We start from the raw sequence: 20,371 nt of genomic DNA, 5'->3' as shown, positions 1-20,371 counted from the left end.
ATAATCCATGGTGCGGCCGCAGCTGTGGCCCTGCATCCGCGGGCGCTAAGGCACAGAAACTCCGGGGAAGGGGTCAAGTTAGTAACATGTACAGATGAGATAAGAATTACTTAGATGTGATAAGTATGGAGAAGAGGAAGGAGAAGTAGGAAAGACAAGCTCCGTGTGTCATGTGTCATAAATTCCCTGTGCGTCTTAGCGTCATCAGGGGTTTTTGCCTTTTAATCAATTTTACAATGATACAGGCCGTATGGTAGTACGATGAGAACCATGTGGCCCACTCAGTAGATCAGACATCAATACCTCTATGCCTTTATAAACTAAACGCTTCCTATTTTAGAAAATAGAACAAGTTACTTTCTGCCGCACTAATTAGCTCTAACTATACGCTTTATCAAAAAGAAAGGTTTTCAGTCTACTCTTAAACGAACAGAGCGTGTCTGCTTCCTGAACTGAAAGTGAGAGATTATTCCACAGCAGTGGGGCTTGATGGCTAAAAGCTCTGGCTCCTACTCTACTTTTAGAGACTTTAGGGACGACAAGTAGGCCTGAGTTCTGGGATCGGAGTGCTCTAGCTGGTTGATAAGGTACTAACAGCTCTTTAAGGTAAAAAGGCACCATATCATTAAGGGCCTTGAAGGTGAGGAGGAGAATTTTAAATTCTATTCTTGATTTAACAGGAAGCCAGTGTAGCGATGCTAATACTGGAGAAATGTGCTCTCTTTTCTTAGTTCTCGTCAGGACATGTGCTGCGGCATTTTGGACAAGCTGCAGAGTCTTTAACGACTTACTGCTGGAGCCTGATAATAATGAATTACAATAGCCCAGTCTCGATGTAACAAAGGCTCGCACTAGTTTTTCTGCATCATTTTGACTGTCAGTATGATCTACAGCACGTATACAGTATGTTGTTTCATGTTAGAATTGGGTAACATTGTTAAACATACAGAGCTGTTGGTGTTATGTGATATGAACTGATGAGTTTTCTTTGTGGTCCTTTAAGAGAAGTCGATCGGGTCCCCTGCTTTCTTCGCTTGATGCATGTTCGTCAGCAACCAGCTGCCCTCTTGACTTGTTAATTCCTGAAAAGCACAGATGTGAACCTGCTCCTCTCCTCTCACATGGACCTGCAAGGAATCAAAAGTGAGCGTTTTTATTCACCTGAGGAACATGTGTCTGCTTGTTTTTACATTTTTGGTCTCTTGCAAGTCCTGAGAGAAAACACTTGGCATTTGCTGAACAGAGCAGGCAGCCAAAAATAATGCTGAGAGTTTAATTCTTGGTTGTCTCTTAATTACTTGCCATTGTGTAATATTGGCTGGCACCTCATTGGAGCATTAATTGTCAAAAAAAAAAAAATTGAGATGTAGAAAGAAATTTGACATGAGAGTGTAGTGGAAAATAACTAAGTGTGGTTAAATCTTATTTTGTAGTTGAAGAGTAACTTTTTGCATAAACTTTTATGACCTGAAGTGTTTGTGACCTGAAACCTGTATGACATTTCTTGACTGTCCAAGAACCTAATGGAAAAGTATGCAAACATTTATTGTGTTTTAGTCCCTGTCTCAAACTGTGCCTACAGAACAAGTCTGAACCGGCTAAGACAAACAGCTTTAGCTCTCCTATATAAGATCCTTGCATTTGACTGTTCTCCATCTTCACCCTGTGATATCGTGACTCTCTGTGTTGATCCTTTCTGCAGAAAGCCCCTATTAAAATACACATAGAAAAATTTGGTCTTCCAGCCTCTTGTATTGTTAGATTTCCATCACAAGAGCGACAACAGTGAACCATGACATTTAAGCCTGATGAAGCAAAACAAGGGCTGAAAGTCACAATAATTTTGGGTGAATTGCAGAGCTCTGCGATCATTCCTTAAAGATCATTTGTATCAACTTGTGTGGACAGGATTTTTAGATATAATCTTTGTAAAATATAATTACCTCTATGAAGCACTTGGTCCCGACAACAGTCTGCATCCTGTATGCCTTGCTGTGAAAACCTCAAAGCTCCTCTCTACTTTCTGTTCAATGTGGGACTTCTGATCATAAAGTTTCAAAAGCATCAACATGAAAGACAAGCCCAGTGAACTGTGAGGGAATATCATGTTTTCTACTTACGCAGTCACAGATCATCTGAATTTCTCCGTCAGCAGCAGTTTGCGATGAAAGACATAACAAACATGGTGACACTGTCTTGGAGCTCTAAGGAGTGGAGAGATGAACGAGGTATTCTCGTCCTACCACTATATTGTGGTGGTGGGGTTAAATTAAAAGAACATTCATGATATTTTTATGGAAGCCCAAAGTCAGTATGTGAGAAACCTCCAAATAATGACTTGTATATCAAATGTAATGATTTCATTACTTACTGTGTCATTATTTTCAGTTTTGAACTGTTGATTTTAAGTAATGTTCAAGAAAGTAACTCATTATTGGTTTCGGTTGAATAAGAAATAAGTCATTATTTGGAGATTCTACATCCTTGTTTGTTATTAGGATCAGTATCTGCACAGTTCCATGGTGATCAAGATGAGGCAACATCCTGACATGCCCACATGTGTTTATTGGAATGTTCTTCAACAATAAGAAAAACATTCACGTTAACATTTTGTCCAACAGACTTGCGGGAAGCAACAGGTCTGAACAGTCAAACTTTTTGGACTGAGAAGAGGAATTCTACACTCCTTGTTCCCGACATTTCGACTTGATGATTGCCGTAGGCCTCAATTTGATAACCTCTCCTGATGGGGTGACGGCTACACAACATTCAACCCCACCATCTTTTCAGATTTCCCAAATAACGCATGAGCCATTGCTTGTGCATCAGGGGCACCTCCCTTTGGAGGTCATTACAGAGTTGCTCTCCAGGTCACAGCCTTTAGTCACTTTTTCCAATTTCATGCACTTAGAGGCATTGCATTGTACTTCACAAGTGAGAAAGGTGCCTGATCATGCTTATGAAGCTGTGTTTTTCTCTTCTCCTGATGATTCCCTGGTGTCTAACCTCTTCTGGTCCGGTTCCAAGAGTGAAGCTGCTGTTTCGCTCACCGACCAGCAGAAGCCACTATTCTGCGTTCTGAATTCCAGCCCTCACATCTCACCCTCCAGATCAAAGGACGACCAGTGAGGGATTTAGGACCATTTGTCAGATCATTTCAGGCTGTCGGTGATTAGCAGTCCACCACGACACCCGATGTAACGTATTCACCTAACATGAATGCTTTCAGTTTCAAAATTTCTCCAAATCAGAGTTTTCCGGCCACATGATCATTATTATATGTGGTTGATGACTATCTCCATTCTCACATCATTGTCAAATCCCTCAGATACTTCTCGTCTTCTTACAGACTTACCAGAAACACTGTGGGCGAAGGACAAATACGACGTGGGCCTCATCAGAAACTGTGACCCAGTCAAAATCACTCCTGCAGTTCCTTTGTTATGATAAGAAAACTGAGATGTGCCACAGTGGGGAAAATAGACGGGTTAGAAGTTATATAAATCATTGAATAAATAATCAAAGTTACAATCTACAGCAAAGAATCAATCTTCTGCTAATACACCAAAAAGGGAATTTGGAGCACAAATGAAAAAATGATTGGTCTCAGAAGGTTTACCAGTTATTGTTAGATTAATTAAATACATACATTAATGTGCATAAAGTCCCAGCGTCGATTAAATAAAGGAGAGACCAATACTCTGCCCACATCTGATGGAGACATTTGCAAAACCCAATGACGGACATCTGGTGGACACATACGATAAATACAGAATCAGTGAGAAACCAAATTGTGACAGAAATCCTAATCCTGACTTCAATCTACCAGCGATGATAGATCCATCAGAGTGAAATATAATACAATATACCTCAGGTCTATATTTGGCCATCTGTCCTAATTTTACAACACTGGCTGCAGGCTTTTGTGTGGTATTGGTTTCCGCTAACACCAACAGAGACAGAAAAATAAATGATTCTCTGGATTCAGAATACATCCAGAAAGTTGTCAGGGAGCAAAGATAAGTTTTCAAAGTTAGCCTCCTCCTCCTAACCTCATCACTCTATGTATTGAATGTATTTATATTGTGCATTTGAAGTCTTGATGACCACTCATGTGCATATACAAAGCATCTATGGACAGCACCTTTAATAGTGTCACAACCATCAGGGAAATTTGGGGTTCCGTATCTTGTCCAAGGGGGCGGGGGGGGGAAGTGGGACCAACTAAACAGTGACGTTGCCTTCTCTGACAGCTTCATTTGAATATTTCACTGCCATATTTTACGGTGGCATTGATTGCAAGAAAGATGGACGACATGGCAGCTACCCAAAATGAAGTGAAGTGAAATTGTCTCTATTGCCCTCTGGTGGCTGGCAGCAGTATTTGTCTGGCTGAACTTCCTCCATGTTATTGGATGGGACAGAGACCAAACAAAAAATAGTTTGTGTAATAAAATAGTATGTTATTGAAGGGTCGTTGATATTGATGAAAGTCCAAACATAAATTTTTCTGACAAGTTTAATTTAATTAGTTATTTGATAAAAAAAAATTTAAAAAATGCAGCGGATCATCATCATTGGCAGCTGAGACTGACTCTCGATTGGCTGAACACGATGCATTGGCACGGCCTTGATACCATGACTCCGTCCCCCGATCATTAACCGCACTGACTCTGGCTACAGATAACTTCAGAGGCAATAGATGGAAGCTTCATTAACCGTGGAAACATGACGTCCATCTTTATACACAGTCTTTGGTTTTAAATCGCTGGCTCATAGAAAACAGTACCGTCAGCTAAATCTTCAGAGTCCCTTGGGAACATAAATGTTTTTTATGGAACCAGACAATAGACATGAGTCTCAGTAATTCAACAATGTGCTGCAGGGAGTAGCTCTCGGCCCCTTTAAATTCTTCAAAATTGCTCAGAGATGAAGAAAGGTTGGTGACCCCTGTTCTAGAAGAAGTGGATCGATCCTCTGCCTTCTGCTCTTGCTGCATGTCCGTCAGGATGAAGCTGCCTTCTTAACTTGATAAAAGTTAATGTAAAGAACTTTAGGTGATGGGCAGTAATCTCTCTCTCTCTCTCTCTCTCTCTCTCTCTCTCTCTCTCTCTCTCTCTCTCTCTCTCTCTATCTCTCTCTCTCTCTCTCTCTCTCTCTCTATCTCTCTCTCGCTCGCTCACACACACACACACACACACAGGTAAAATACCCTTCCCATTCATCAAGGGTTGATGACACAAAACTTATTGTGGATACTCAAAAACACCAAGAGCTCTAAGACCCACGCTGCCAGTGTGTCCAGGGACAGTTCACCTTCTGTTCTGCTGACTGGAAATCAAACAAGACTGAACATCGTATTGAACAGAGAGAGGGTGAAACATAAAGGCTAAACTGGAGATATAAACCCCAAGTATATCTCATTCATAACTTGTTATTAATACTTTAATTATGTGAACTAATAAATAATAATCATAACAATAAGTGTTCTCTGAGTGCCTCTGTTTGTGCTGAGCCCTTGGAACCGTTCTAACCCACCCACCCCCCACCCGCACTGAAACAAAAGCAAGAACAAATCTGTTTTATTCAATTATGTTTTATTAATTCAAGGCATACAAAAATTAGTTGCATTCTCCTAACATCATGAGCTACAATAATAAAACAGTATACAATTAGATGTAGGGTAACATTGTTTGATACAGAGCCGGGTTAATGTGAGATTAGTTGATTAAACAGCCTGTAGGCACTGATAGGATGCTTTGTTGTGTTTGTGGTCCCTTTAGAAATACTCAATGGGGTCGTCGGGTCTTTTGCCTTCCTGTATGCCAGCCAGGACTCCATTAAATGGCACACTTTCGAAAATGAGGAGATGAACGTATTCTTCTCCTCCCACATGGACCTGCAAGGAAACAAGAGTGAGATTTTGTGTTCACCCGATGAATGCGAGTTCATCTTAATTTTGCTTCTCTGAGAAAAACATTTGGTTCCACTAAGTTTACCATTGAGTCGTTGAATGTCTCCCTGTAAACAGCAGCCTGCTGCATTGAAAATTATACTTTATGAGTCAGGCAGTATGTTTCCATCCTGTGATTTTCAAACACACAAAGCAAATCGTCAATCGCCTGCCCCAATACATGAAAAAAAAATAAAGCATTCATCCAATTTTCCCACGTCATTTATGGAGGTTGGTCGTTTTAAATGTTGTTCTTTTGATCTTGATGACCTCAACACTAAGTACACACGCGTATCAGAAAGTAAACAGTGTTGCAGCCAAATCCAATTCCGCTACCGAACTTAAATGTCTGGGCTTACAGACACTATACATGAGACCACAGGAGCAGCATGGAGGCCTCTATGTTTTCTGTAGTTTTCTTTAATGTTTGAAGAAGTAGTCACCAACTATTTCAAATGTATTGGATCGTCATAGTGGTGAGTGTGTTAAGAGTGAATGTTAATTTTTGGGTGAACTGCCCCTTTAAAGATGATATTTTATATGGTGTGTGTATCTCATCGTCTCTGACTTCTTCTTCTTCTTCTACCTTAATCAAGTAGTTGATCCCAGACACAACCTGCGTCCTGTACAACTTGGCTTTGAAGACGTCGTAGTTCTTCCCTGTCTTTGCTTCAGCCTCGTGCTTCATCTACACACCAAGAAGTGACAACAACAACAAAAACACTATGAAACACATACCCTTTCCATATGTGAATAGATCGTAGAGAACAGAGAGGAACAATGGATTCTTTACTCACAGCGTCACAGATCATCTGGGTTTCTCCATTTGCTTCGAAAACCTCAGTATATCCACCTGGCATAGACATCTTCACGACTCTTAGTTGCAGCTAAAATCAAGATAAACACACGAAAAGCATCTTATATATATATATATATATATATATATATATATGGAGCGTACCATCCACCTGCAGGGGAGAGGGGTGGAGAGGAAAGGTCAACGAAGTCATAAACCGATTCTAAAATGAAATAAGGTGATACTGAATGAGAATAACATAATATGTAATATACGTAATATGGCTCTTTTTGAAACCATTTAAAGTAACATTAATAGAAGTAAGTGGTATGAATTCTTGATTTCCCCCCCTCTTTACTGACGATGTGTGATAGTCCGAGATGCTACATCATTATATTTGATAAGTGAATAATTTCTCATCAGTTCCATGGAAATCAAGATAAGGCAACACCTCTGATACACCCACATGTTTCATTGGAAAAAAGGTAGTTCAACCATGAGAAATCATTAACCTGTACATTTTGTTTTGTTCTCCAGAAACCATCTGGGTGTTGGGCAGCAGTGTTTCCCGCTATCCTCTGATTGCCCTCAGATGACATGTTTGGGAGAACCAAACTCATATTTGTATCTTGTTTTACTTTGACGAACTAAAGGATCCAATTACTCCCACTATAGCGTCTGTTCCTGCAGCTCCTGTGTTATAGGAAGAAAACTGATACGTGCCACAGTGGTGAAAATACAGGGGTTGAAAAATGTGCAAAATGTGAAGGTGTTTCTGGAGCAAGTGTGTGTTCCTGCAGCTATTTTACAAATCATGAACCAGCACAGAAAGATAGAAAAGCAACACATTGAAAAATGTATTAATTCAAAATAGTTCAATTTTGACTGTCAGTATGATGTACAGCACGTACACAGTATGTTGTTTCATGTTAGAATTTGGTAACATTGTTAAACATACAGAGCTGTTGGTGTAATGTAATGTGATGGAAATCTGAAACTACTAAAGCATTCCTAAACCACTCCACACACTCAACCAACCCCTCAGCGGCCGGTCATTGTTCACCAGTGGTAAAAATCAAGTCATATGTGGGAGAGCACCTGCTCCAGCTGCCTCAGCAGCTCTTGAGCACTGGGCCTGCATCTAGAGATGCTGATCAAAGTTGTCTTTGTGTATTTTAATAGGGGCTTTCTGCAGAAAGGATCCACACAGAGAGTCACGATATCAGAGCGTAGATGCAGAACAGTCCAATGCAAGGATCTCATACAGGAGAGCTAAGGTTGTTTGTCTGAGCCAGTTCAGACTGGTTCTCTAGGCGCAGTTTGAGATAGGAATAAAAACACAGACAACTGATTTACATATGTTTCCTTTGGAGATAAAGCAGACATAAATTCAGTTCTTTGGAGAGTCAATAAATAATAAAAAGGTCATAAAGAATTCAGGTCATAAAAGTTCAGATCATAAACAGTTCAGGTCATAAGAGTATTTAGACAGGCTATCACTGTATTTACAGTGGTCTGTAAAAACGTAAATTTCAACTATAAAATAGGTTTCAACCACACTTCTTTATTTTTCCACTACAGTGATATAAAGTGATGAGTTTTGTTTGTGGTTCTTCTAGAACAGGGGTGTCCAACACAATTGCTTCCTCTGAAAAACACAACCAGAGGATCGATATCTACAACGTTTTGAAAAACTACTTTGTGGAACAAAATGTGCCGATTGAAAACCTGGTGTAGCAGCAATTTCTATTTTATTGCTACTGGTGGCTGAGTTGGGTTTGATCCTGACGCATGTATAAAAGATGAGGAGTAGAGGTTTGTCTGGTTGGTCCCTTTGACCATTTATTGTAGAAAAAAGATGGTTTACAAATTGCTTGAAACAAACAAACACATTGAACGTCACAAAACATGGTCAAAAAGTGTTGCCTTCCTTAGCCACGCCCAGATGCTCTCGTGGCTGGCTCTTTAAGCCTTTCCTCTTGGCTCCACCCTGCGCCTCTCAGGTTCAGTTCAGGTGTCCTTTAGGTGGGGTAAAAACATCCACAGACACAGTGTCACTCACACACATATGGCTAATAAAGAAAGATAACAAAGGTTAATATGGCTCCTACAGCTGGTGTCTATTACAACAGACGGAGCTATGACAGGACGCCACTCAGGATTTATTGCACAGTGCAAGGACTTTCCTTATATCGTGAATTATCCCTTCGTCATTCACCAACAGGCTATATATGCCAAAGTCTGCATGTCCGTCAGCACAAAGCTAACTTCTTGACTTGATCGAAGTTAATGTAAAGAACATCAGGTGATGGGAAGTAGTGTCTCTCTCTCTGTCTCTCTCTCTCTCTCTCTCTCTCTCTCTCTCTCTCTCTCTCTCTCTCTCTCTCTCTCTCTCTCTCTCTCTCTCCCCCGCTAACTCACACACACACACACACAGGTAAAATACCCTTCCCATTTCGGACAACTCATCAAGGGTTGGTGATACAAAACTTATTGTGGATACTGAAAAACACCAAGAGCTCTAAGACCCACGCTTCTGTTCTGCTGACTGGAAATCAAACAAGACTGAACCACGCATTGAACAGAGAGAGGGTGAAACATAAAGGCTAAACTGGAGAAATAAACCCCAAGTATATCTCATTCATAACTTGTTAATTAATACTTTAATTATGTGAACTAATAAATGATAATCATAACAAAAAGTGTTCTCTGAGTGCCTCTGTTTGTGCTGAGCCCTTGGAACCATTCTAACCCACCCACCCCCCACCCGCACTGAAACAAAAGCAAGAACAAATCTGATTTATTCAATTATATTTTATTAATTCAAGGCATACAAAAATTAGTTGACATTCTCCTAACATCATGAGCTACACTAATAAGACAGTATACAATTAGATGTAGGGTAACATTGTTTGATACAGAGCCGGGTTAATGTGAGATTAGTTGATTAAACAGCCTGTAGGCACTGATAGGATGCTTTGTTGTGTTTGTGGTCCCTTTAGAAATACTCAATGGGGTCGTGGTGGCTTTTGCCTTGCTGAATCTCAGTCAGCTCAAGGGTTCCTCCATAACATGGCAGTTTTTGGTAAACGCGGAGATGAACATGATCATCTCCTCCCACATGGACCTGCAAGGAAACAAGAGTTAGAGTTTGTGTTCACCAGATGAATGCGAGTTCATTTTGTTTTGCTCATCTGAGAAAAACATCTGGTTCCACTAAGTGCACCGCCTAGTCGTTGAATGTCTGCCTGTAAACAGCAGCATTGTGTCATCTTCTTCTATAAATAACACTGGCACCTCCGTGGATATCAGTAAGTATCAGTAAGTAAACAGTGTTGCAGCCAAATCCAATTCCAATACCGAACTTGAATGTCTGGGCTTACAGACACTATACATGAGACCACAGGAGCAGCATGGAGGATTTTATGTTTTCTGTAGTTTTCTTTAACGTTTGAAGAAGTAGTCACCAATTACTTCAATTGTATTGGATCGTCATTGTGGTGAGTGTGTAAACAGTGAATGTTAATTTTTGGGTGAACTTCCCCTTTGAAGATGATATTTTATATGATGTGTGTATCTCATCCTCCAGGACTTGTTCTTCTTCTTCTACCTTAATGAAGTAGTTGGTCCCGGCCACAAGCTGCGTCTTGTACATCTCGGGTTTGAACATGTCGTAGTTCTTCCCTGTCCTTGCTTCAACCTCGAGACTCATCTACACACCAAGAAGTGACAACAACAAGAACAACAACAAGAACAACACAATAAAACACAAACCCTGTCCATGTGTGAATATATCCCAGAGAAGAGGGAGGAACAATGGTTTCTCTACTCACCATGCCACAGATCAACTCGGTTACTCCATCTGCTTTGATAACCTCAGAGAGTCCACCACACAGAGGCATCTTCACGTCTCTTGATCGCAGCTAAAATAACAATAAACACACGAGAATCGTCTTTTATTCTTTTTAACGAGGAAGTCACCTTTAGTCAGTGATCACATGATGTTTTGGAGCGTACCATCCACCTGCAGGGGAGAGGGGCGGCGATGAAAGGTCAACAAAGTCATAAACCGATTTTAAAATGAAATAAGGTGACACTGAATGAGAATAACATGTAATATGGTTCTATATGAAAACATTTAAAGTAACATTAATAGAAGTAAGTGGTATGAATTCTTGATTTCCCCCCCTCTTCACTGACGATGTGTGTTCGTCCGAGATACTACGTCATTATATGTGATAAGTAAATCATTTCTTATCAGTTCCATGGAAATCAGGAAAATACAATACCTCTGATACACCCACATGTTTTCATTGGAAAAAAGGTAGTTCAACCAAGAGAAATCATTAACCTGTACATTTTGTTTTGTTCTTCAGAAACCATCTGGGTGCTGAGCATCAGTGCTTCCTTAAATCCTCTGAGTGACCTCAGATGACATGTTTGGGAGAACCAAACTCATATTTATTTCTTGTTTTACTTTGACGAACTAAAGGATCCAGGTACTCCCAGTGTAGTTTTTGTTCCTGCAGTTCCTTTGTTTTGGGAGGAAAACTGAGACGTGTCACAGTGGTGAAAATAGAGGGGTTGAAAAATTTGCAAAATGTGAAGGTCGGTGAAAACTTTCTGGAGCAAGTGTGTGTTCCATGAGTGCTTTGTGAATAAATGTAATCGATGTGATGCAAGTAGCTCTCAGCCCCTTCAAACTTTTCAAAGTAGCTCAGAGATGAAGAACGGTTGGTGACCCCTGTTCTAGAAGAAGTTGATCGGGTCCCCTGCCTTCTTCTCTTGCTGCAGGTCCGTCAGGATAAAGCTGCCTTCTTGACTTGATATAAAGGCTATCCTGGAGATATGAACCTCAAGTATATTTCATTCATAACTTGTTAATAAATACTTTAATTACATGAACTAATTAATACTAATAACAATAAGTGTTCTCTGAGTGCTCCTGTCTGTGCTGGGCCCTTGGAATCATCCTAATCCTCCCCCCCGCCCACACAGAAACAAAAGGAAGAACAAATCTGATTTATTTAATTATATTTTATTAATTTACGGCATACAAAAATTTGTTGACATTCTTCTAACATCATGAGCTACACTACTTAGATAGCATACAATTAGATGTTAGGTAACATTGTTTGATACAGAGCCGGGTTAATGTGAGATTAGTTGATTGAACAGCCTGTAGGCACTGATAGGATGCTTTGTTGTGTTTGTGGTCCCTTTAGAAATACTCAATGGGGTCATCATAGCTTTTGGCTTGCTGTAGGTCAGTCAGCTGAAGGGTTTCTCCATTACATGGCAGATCTTCGAAAACGCGGAGATGAACATGATCATCTCCTCCCACATGGACCTGCAAGGAAACAAGAGTTAGAGTTTGTGTTCATCTGATGAATGCAAGTTCATCTTCGTTATGCTCCTTTGAGAAAAACATCTGGTTCTACTAAGTGCAATATCTAGTCGTTGAATGTCTCCCTGTAAACAGCAGCCTGCTATCAAAATATCATGTGTCATCTTCTTCTATAACACTGGCACCTCTTATCAGTTCCATGGAAATCAAGATAAGGCAACACCTCTGATACACCCACATGTTGTAGTGGAACTTTATCTTGAGTTGTGAAATAAAGAGTTACTCAGATCGGAGTTGTCTTTGAGTTTTAATTATAAGCTCTGCAGAGGTTTACACAGTCAGCAAAAACGCTTCAGAGTGCAGCTACGAATAGTTAAAAAATAAGGTTTTTATACATTTTGTTTAACGGGAAACATAACAGAAAGAAGAAAGGAAACGTCTGCCGTCTGGCATTGCTGCTACAGAAAGAGGAATCAATCCCTGCACCCAGTTTCATAGATCAGGGTCAAAGGAGGTGAAATTATCAAGAAAGTGAATGAACTCTGAGGTTTTATCTGCTAAGTGCACAGAAAACAGTCATAACCGTAGTAAAACATACATCACATTAGTAAGACATTGATCAGTGGAATTTTCCATTACAATGAGTTTATTGGAAAAATGGTGATCAACCATGAGAAATCATTACCTGAACATTTTGTTTGGTTCTCCAGAAACCATCTGGCTGTTGAGCAGCAGTGCTTCCTTAAATCCTCCGATTGACCTCAGACGACATGTTTGGGAGAACCAAACTCACATTCGTATCTTGTTTCCCTTTGACAAACTAAAGGATCCAATTACTCCCAGTGTAGTTTCTGGTCCTGCAGCTCCTTTGTTATAGGAAGAAAACTGAGACTTGCCACGGTGGTGAAAATAAAGGGGTTGACAAATGTGCAAAAAGTGAGAGTGTGTGAACAGTTTCTGGAGCAAGTGTGTGTGCTAGATACAAATCATTAACCAGCAAAGAAAGAAAAGCAACACATTAAAAGATATTAATGCTTTTGAGATAACAATTATTCATTAAAGAAACTAACTAAAATTTGGTTTGTAACAGGTCATTATTTGAAGATACGTCATTATATTATATATATAGTAAATCATTGCTTATCATTTCCAATGGAAATCAAGATGAGGCAACACCTCTGATACACCCACGTGTTCATTGGAAAACAGGTGTTCAACCGAGACTGAACAGGTATTGCAAGTTTACAGACAAAGACAATTAAAAGCGCTTTACATATGCATGGAGGTGTATTAGGGGTGAAGGTAGACATTTTTGGTCCTAAGAAAGAAGATAATGCTGGCACCACCCAATCACCCCCCACGGAAAAAAACCTAAACGACTAAACTGCGTGGAAAACCCATTTGATCATCCGTAGTTTAATAACAGTGAAAATTCAAGAAAAAAATTACAAAATAAGAATGCACAGCAGGCGTGAGAGGTGCGCAAGACGTAAAAAAATACAGTAGCTGCGCGGGACAAAATAAATAAAACATAAATAATTAATCCAAGGGACATTTATGATGACTTTACGAGGATTACCTTCATGGTTATAAAGTCCTAATTTAAATTTTTTTGTTATTGAAACTGTGTTTAGAAGCCATTCTCAGGGCTTATTTAACTATTATCATGGTCGGAGGAGGAAACGCAGAACTAGGACACTAGTAACTGCAACTTAATCTTGAAGCAAATATAGACAGAGTCAGATTAAGACCATCACAATCTAATCGGTCAAAAAAGTTCACATTAATCTTTCGTAGAAAGAGTTCGACAGCAGCGTTTCCAAATCAAAACTGTCAGTTATATTTACATTCATACAATTTCTTGTATTGATAAAAAAAACACAGAGATAACAAATTATTTATGGTTGATTTTAAAACCACATACAGAAGAGAGTAAATGTTGTCGTGTACAAAATTAACAATTAAAGTCAGTCCCATTTTAAAGGTTGTTTTTAAAATGTAACGACATCTGGTGGTGAAGTTGCATGTTGCAGCTGAATACCCCTCACATCACCCTCCCCTTCCAAACCTTAAAGAGAACATGTGGCAGCCTTCAGCTGTCCTAAAAACTCAAAGTTGTTTAGTTTGTCCGGTTTGGCCTCCGTAGAGTAGCATGTAAATATAAAGTATTTAAATATAAAGGCCCCATTCTAGGCTAAAGAAAACTACAGTTCGTACAATTTAGGTGAAACACATCGAATGGCGCTGTTGTGCAGAAAGCTAAATACTGCATATCTGAACTTTGTGGCAAAAATATATTTTATTTTATTTTATATGCAAAGTAGCGTGAATGTGTGTGTGAATAAACTTCACTCACAAGCATTAAAGTCTTGTTTTGGAGTCATTTGATTCGTGTGTTTCTGTCTGTGTGCACGCTGTGTGAAACACTTTTCGCTTGCCGTAGGTCTCTGCTCCGGGCACTGTGAAACGCTTTTCGCTTGCCGTCCATCTCTGCTGTGGGCACAATGGGCAAGCGTCAGACCTGTGCCATGGGAGCACCAATCAGCGTGAACCACACAGACCTCAGTTAACATGGGAGAGTGGTGATTATTCAGATGGGCCCTACGAGTCTCCGAAGCTACTCGACTCCAGCGTCAGCCTGCTTCCGGTTCACCGTCACCTGAGCTAACAGGCTACCCCTGTCAGTGGACACCACCCGAGTCTGTGGACAGGTTCACTCACATCGGATGAATAATACGTTTTGAAGTTCTCCTGACAGAGAGGCTGAAGACGTGTGAGCTCCCGTTTCTGAGGTTAGTCAAGTTTAGTATTGTATTTATCTGTAAGTAGTGCTTCAAAGGGACGTGTACCTGGTGGTTAGCTTAGCTCGGCGGCTAGCCCGCAGTCATGCTACATGATCCGGTCCACCCAGCAGAGAGAAGCGTTAGTTTATGAGGATGAGTGTGTTTGGAGAATAAGCTTTGCAATACTAATAATGTGGAAGAACTCCACACAGTACATGCATTGTCTTGGTAGTGCACAGTTTAATCCAAAACCATATTCAAAATCAGTAGTTGAATATCCACAGAAGTTAAAGATATAAACTGTGTGTAACACTGCCTCTACAACAATGCCATATTTTATGTTACCTATCGTTTTATTAGGTACGGACGAGCCTGCAGGACACAGCTGTGTTGACCGTTTTCTGTCTCTTATGGCAAAGAAGAAAAATAAAACACTGGGTTCTAATCTAAAGTGTATGTATCAGGAAGCAAAAGAAAAACATTGTTCTAATAAGTGTTCATTTGAATATATAATATATAATGAATATAGAAATAAACTCTTTTATCCATGACACTTAGCAATGACTGCCAACTCTAAACAGTTGCAGGCCGTCTTTAGTTAAGGGAGGAAAACACAAAGTGTTGTGCAGATGAAGCTGGTGATGGCGTGATGAAGTTTCATGAAGCGTTGAAGCTTTCCATCCAATTGGTTCGCTCATGGGCCGAAGCATCATGGGTCTTTATTTGCTCTACTGCGCCATCAAGTGGACATTAAATGTAAATGTAATTATTATGACACCATGGATTTGGTGTGTGAAGCTTTGAATTGAATAAATGAATGAATGATGTTTGTGATGCCAATACATAAACGATTATTATTAATATGGTGTCTGTCTTTATGATACAATGGCTTGGTCAAAAGTGAAAGTGGAAACAAATTGGTGAGAGGGTTGTGATGTGAATGTGCTTGTGTTACTGGGTTTGTGACTGTGCTTATGTGTGTGGGGGGACAAAATGTAACACGTACAATAGAGATAACGATTTATTAATTATAATTTAAAAACAACAGCTTTTCAACAGTGCTGGGTTTCAGGCGGTTTCTTTTTTTTGAAATAATTTCGCCTGCTTTAGAAAAGATCCTTTCACAGGACACAGATGAAGCTGGGGTACGAAGAAAAGATACCGCAAGTTTGTACTAGATAAAAAATGAATTCCCCCGCCCCCAACCCGCCAATACTCTAGAATATATTGCAAGCAAATGCACAATAAAGTCCCAAGACAAGTACATGTACATGTGTGTACTTGTCTCCGCTGACCACTTTCTGAATCAGTCACGTGGTTCGGCCGGCTCGCGAGGCTTCGAACGTCATCACATACGTCATCAACACAAGCCTCGATACGCGCTTCACTAAAATCATCCTGGATTACTCGACACACGCTTCGAAGCCTCGACACGGGAGGACCCATCACTATTATAAACCTCCAAAGTGTCCCTTCCAGAGTTTTCGCCACAATGCATCTTTTGTCCTCCGTGCGCCACACAGATGATGGAGGCCCATCTGAGCAGAGACCAAGCTATCAAGGGTTGTATAGCCAAAACATTTGCGGTGGTGGGACAGCTGCCTGAGGAAAGAGCAAAAGACAGCGAGGAACTGGCAGTCATCATAACTCAGAAAGGAGCAGACCAAAGTACGTCCTGTCATTTATTTACAAAAAACACCTCAAAGCTGTAAGATGTGAATTTCAGAACGACGACACTGTGGAACTATATTCTGACATTAAGCGTTTACATAGCTTTGCCTTCACCGCTGGTAGTTGAGTCAGGACTGATAAGAACCAATCATGAAGTGAATGTTGATGAGTGGGTCATTGTCTTAAAATGTCTGCGCTTTTGCCCGTCCACACTACAGGAAGTGAAGACAGAAATAACACACAAGGAACAGAGACTACAAAATAAAACAGGAAACAGAAACACAGAGTGTGAAAACATGAAAACACTTCAAACATAAACAACAGAGCTCCACCAGATAAACAGAAAACACTTTTACAATTTAGACTGCAAAATATAAACTGCCAGATCGTGACAATCGGTCAATGTAAACATGTTCCCGGAGTATCGGGGGGCACCGTTGAGCCATTTTGCCACGCCCCTTAAAAATTCCTCCAGAATACCTACATTTTTACCACTTTCTTATTATCTATAAATTGATAATGGTAAGAATTTTAGCATGTTAAAGACCTCAAAAAGCCAATTAATTTGCCTGAAAAAAAAAATTATCCTTACAATTTATAATAGGGCCTCACTGTCTGTCAGTGCCTGTCAGGTTGTCATCCTTATTTCCATTGGGTGTTATTTTATTATCTTTTAAAGATCTGTTGTGTTACATTGTTCACATTTCCATCTTCTCATATTTCTTTCTCTGTGACAATCACTTACATTTAGTGAAGTAGTTGGTCTGAGTCATGGGACTAGATTTATACAGGGAAATGCATTAGTCACAGAAACCTCACAAACGCTGCAGTGAAAAGTTAATGTAATGAACTTAAGACCCACGCTTCTGTTCTGCTGACTGGAAATCAAGCAAGACCGAACCAAGCATTGAACAGAGAGAGGCTGAAAGATAAAGGCTATCCTGGAGAAATGAACCCCAAGTATATTTCGTTTATAACTTGTTAATAAATACTTTAATAACATGAACTTATTTATAATAATAACAATAAGTGTTCTCTGAGTGCCCCTGTCTGTGCTGGGCCTAACCCACCCACCCCCCACCCGCACAGAAACAAAAGCAAGAACAAATCTGATTTATTCAATTATACTTTATTTAATTCACGGCATACACATTTTTTTTGACATTCTTCTTACATCATGATAGGCACTGATAGGATGCTTTGTTTGGTCTGTGGTCCCTCTAGAAAGGCACAAGGGGGTCGACGGAGCTTTTGTCTTCCTGTATGCCAGTCAGGCAACACATTCCTCCATAACATGGCAGTTCTTGGTAAACGCTGAGATGAACATGATCATCTCCTCCCACATGGACCTACAAGGAAACAAGAGTGAGATTTTGTGTTCAGCCGATGAATGCGAGTTCATCTTAATTTTGCTTCTCTGAGAAAAACATCTGGTTCCACTAAGTTCACCGTCTAGCTTGCTGCATTGAAAATTATGCTTTATGAGTCAGACAGTATGTCTTCATCCATCTGCTCTCAGGTGTTTTCAAGTTGTGCATCAAAAATCCTTTGCACTGGAAACCCATAAAGTAAAAATATCACAGTAGTATTTAGAAGTAGCCAAAGAGGAAGTTTGTGAATCAATAACAAAATGCAAGGAGGTGCAATGAGACACACTTGGGGAGAATCGATTATGATTTTCATAAAGCCTGTGATTTTTGACACACGGATTGAAACCAAATCATCCAATCACCTAGAAATGAGGAAACTAAGATCCTCAAATTAATACATGAAAAAAATAAAGCATACATCCACATTTCCCACGTCATTTATGGAGGTTGGTCGTTTTAAATGTTGTTCTTTTGATGTAAACAAGTTATCTGTTGCACTTGCTGCTCTCTCTGAGTTTCTCCTCACTGGAGGTTTGACTGGTCCTCTCTTATCGAAATCTCATTGTGTTATCTTCTTCTATAACAATGACACCTCAGTGGAGCATTAAACCTTTATCTTGATGACCTGAACACTAAGTACACACGCGTATCAGAAAGTAAACAGTGTTGCAGACAAATCGAATTCCGCTACCGAACTTGAATGTCTGGGCTTACAGACACTATACATGAGACCACAGGAGCAGCATGGAGGCCTCTAGGTTTTCTGTAGTTTTCTTTAACGTTTGAAGAAGTAGTCACCAATTACTTCAAATGTATTGGATCGTCATAGTGGTGAGTGTGTTAAGAGTGAATGTTCATTTTTGGGTGAACTGCCCCTTTAAAGATGATATTTTCTATGATGTGTGTATCTCATCGTCTCAGACTTGTTCTTCTTCTTCTACCTTAATCAAGTAGTTGATCCCGTTCACAACCTGCGTCCTGTACAACTTGGCTGTGAAGACGTCGTAGTTCTTCCCTGTCTTTGCTTCAGCCTTGTGCTTCATCTACACACCAAGAAGTGACAACAACAACAAAAACACTATGAAACACAAACCCTTTCCATATGTGAATAGATCGTAGAGAACAGAGAGGAACAATGGATTCTATACTCACAGCGTCACAGATCATCTGGATTACTCCATCTGCTTTGGCAACCTCAGTATATCCACCTGGCATAGACATCTTCACGACTCTTAGTTGCAGCTAAAATCAAGATAAACACACGAAAAGCATCTTATATATATATATATATATGGAGCGTACCATCCACCTGCAGGGGAGAGGGGTGGAGAGGAAAGGTCAACGAAGTCATAAACCGATTCTAAAATGAAATAAGGTGATACTGAATGAGAATAACATAATATGTAATATACGTTATATGGCTCTTTTTGAAACCATTTAAAGTAACATTAATAGACGTAAGTGGTATGAATTCTTGATTTCCCCCCCTCTTTACTGACGATGTGTGTTAGTCCGAGATACTACATCATTATATTTGATAAGTGAATAATTTCTTATCAGTTCCATAGAAATCAAGATAAGGCAACACCTCTGATACACCAACATGTTTCATTGGAAAAAAGGTAGTTCAACCATGAGAAATCATTAACCTGGACATTTTGTATTGTTCTCCAGAAACCATCTGGGTGTTGGGCAGCAGTGTTTCCCGCTATCCTCTGATTGACCACAGATGACATGTTTGGGAGAACCAAACTCATATTTTTATCTTGTTTTACTTTGACGAACTTAAGGATCCAGGTACTCCCAGTGTAGTTTTTTTTCCTGCAGTTCCTTTGTTTTAGGAGGAAAACTGAGACGTGTCACAGTGGTGAAAATAGAGGGGTTGAAAAATTTGCAAAACGTGAAGGTCTGTGAAAACTTTCTGGAGCAAGTGTGTGTTCCATGAGTGCTTTGTGAATAAATGTAATCGATGTGATGCAAGTAGCTCTCGGCCCCTTCAAACTTTTCAAAGTAGCTCAGAGATGAAGAACGGTTGGTGACCCCTGTTCTAGAAGAAGTTGATCGGGTCCTCTGCCTTCTTCTCTTGCTGCAGGTCCGTCAGGATAAAGCTGCCTTCTTGACTTGATATAAAGGCTATCCTGGAGATATGAACCTCAAGTATATTTCATTCATAACTTGTTAATAAATACTTTAATTACATGAACTAATTAATACGAATAACAATAAGTGTTCTCTGAGTGCTCCTGTCTGTGCTGGGCCCTTGGAATCATCCTAATCCTCCCCCCACAAATCTGATTTATTTAATTATATTTTATAAATTTACGGCATACAAAAATTTGTTGACATTCTTCTAACATCATGAGCTACACTACTAAGACAGTATACAATTAGATGTTAGGTAACATTGTTTGATACAGAGCCGGGTTAATGTGAGATTAGTTGATTGAACAG

At 39.9% G+C, this 20,371-nt stretch overlaps 2 protein-coding genes across 2 annotated transcripts; both read right to left on the bottom strand.

The window, feature by feature from the left end:
* Positions 1-9,578: 9,578 nt before the first annotated feature.
* On the bottom strand, positions 9,579-10,740 carry LOC133027011 (cystatin-B-like). The gene is made up of 3 exons (XM_061094014.1): positions 10,583-10,740; positions 10,360-10,461; positions 9,579-9,876 (listed from the first exon to the last, which is right to left on the bottom strand). Exons 1-3 carry the CDS (start codon positions 10,649-10,651, stop codon positions 9,748-9,750), a joined length of 300 nt encoding a protein of 99 aa, XP_060949997.1. The 5' UTR covers positions 10,652-10,740; the 3' UTR covers positions 9,579-9,747.
* Positions 10,741-11,970: 1,230 nt separating this feature from the next.
* Positions 11,971-19,141, bottom strand: LOC133027012 (cystatin-B-like). Its single transcript, XM_061094015.1, has 3 exons — positions 19,073-19,141; positions 18,862-18,963; positions 11,971-12,099 (listed from the first exon to the last, which is right to left on the bottom strand). Exons 1-3 carry the CDS (start codon positions 19,139-19,141, stop codon positions 11,971-11,973), a joined length of 300 nt encoding a protein of 99 aa, XP_060949998.1.
* Positions 19,142-20,371: the final 1,230 nt, after the last annotated feature.

Source organism: Limanda limanda, chromosome 20 (assembly GCF_963576545.1).
Source record: "Limanda limanda chromosome 20, fLimLim1.1, whole genome shotgun sequence".
Classification (NCBI taxonomy): domain Eukaryota; kingdom Metazoa; phylum Chordata; class Actinopteri; order Pleuronectiformes; family Pleuronectidae; genus Limanda; species Limanda limanda.
This window is presented reverse-complemented; position numbering and strand designations above follow the sequence as displayed.

Excerpts from the sequence above, each read along its gene's own strand:
- LOC133027011 (XM_061094014.1), bottom strand. The coding sequence starts at position 10,651 with ATGCCTCTGTGTGGTGGACTCTCTGAGGTTATCAAAGCAGATGGAGTA. Across the intron at positions 10,462-10,582 it reads CCGAGTTGATCTGTGGCATG|ATGAGTCTCGAGGTTGAAGC; the intron begins GTGAGTAGAGAA and ends CTTGGTGTGTAG. Across the intron at positions 9,877-10,359 it reads GGACCAACTACTTCATTAAG|GTCCATGTGGGAGGAGATGA; the intron begins GTAGAAGAAGAA and ends GTTTCCTTGCAG.
- LOC133027012 (XM_061094015.1), bottom strand. The coding sequence starts at position 19,141 with ATGTCTATGCCAGGTGGATATACTGAGGTTGCCAAAGCAGATGGAGTA. Across the intron at positions 18,964-19,072 it reads TCCAGATGATCTGTGACGCT|ATGAAGCACAAGGCTGAAGC; the intron begins GTGAGTATAGAA and ends CTTGGTGTGTAG. Across the intron at positions 12,100-18,861 it reads GGATCAACTACTTGATTAAG|GTCCATGTGGGAGGAGATGA; the intron begins GTAGAAGAAGAA and ends GTTTCCTTGCAG.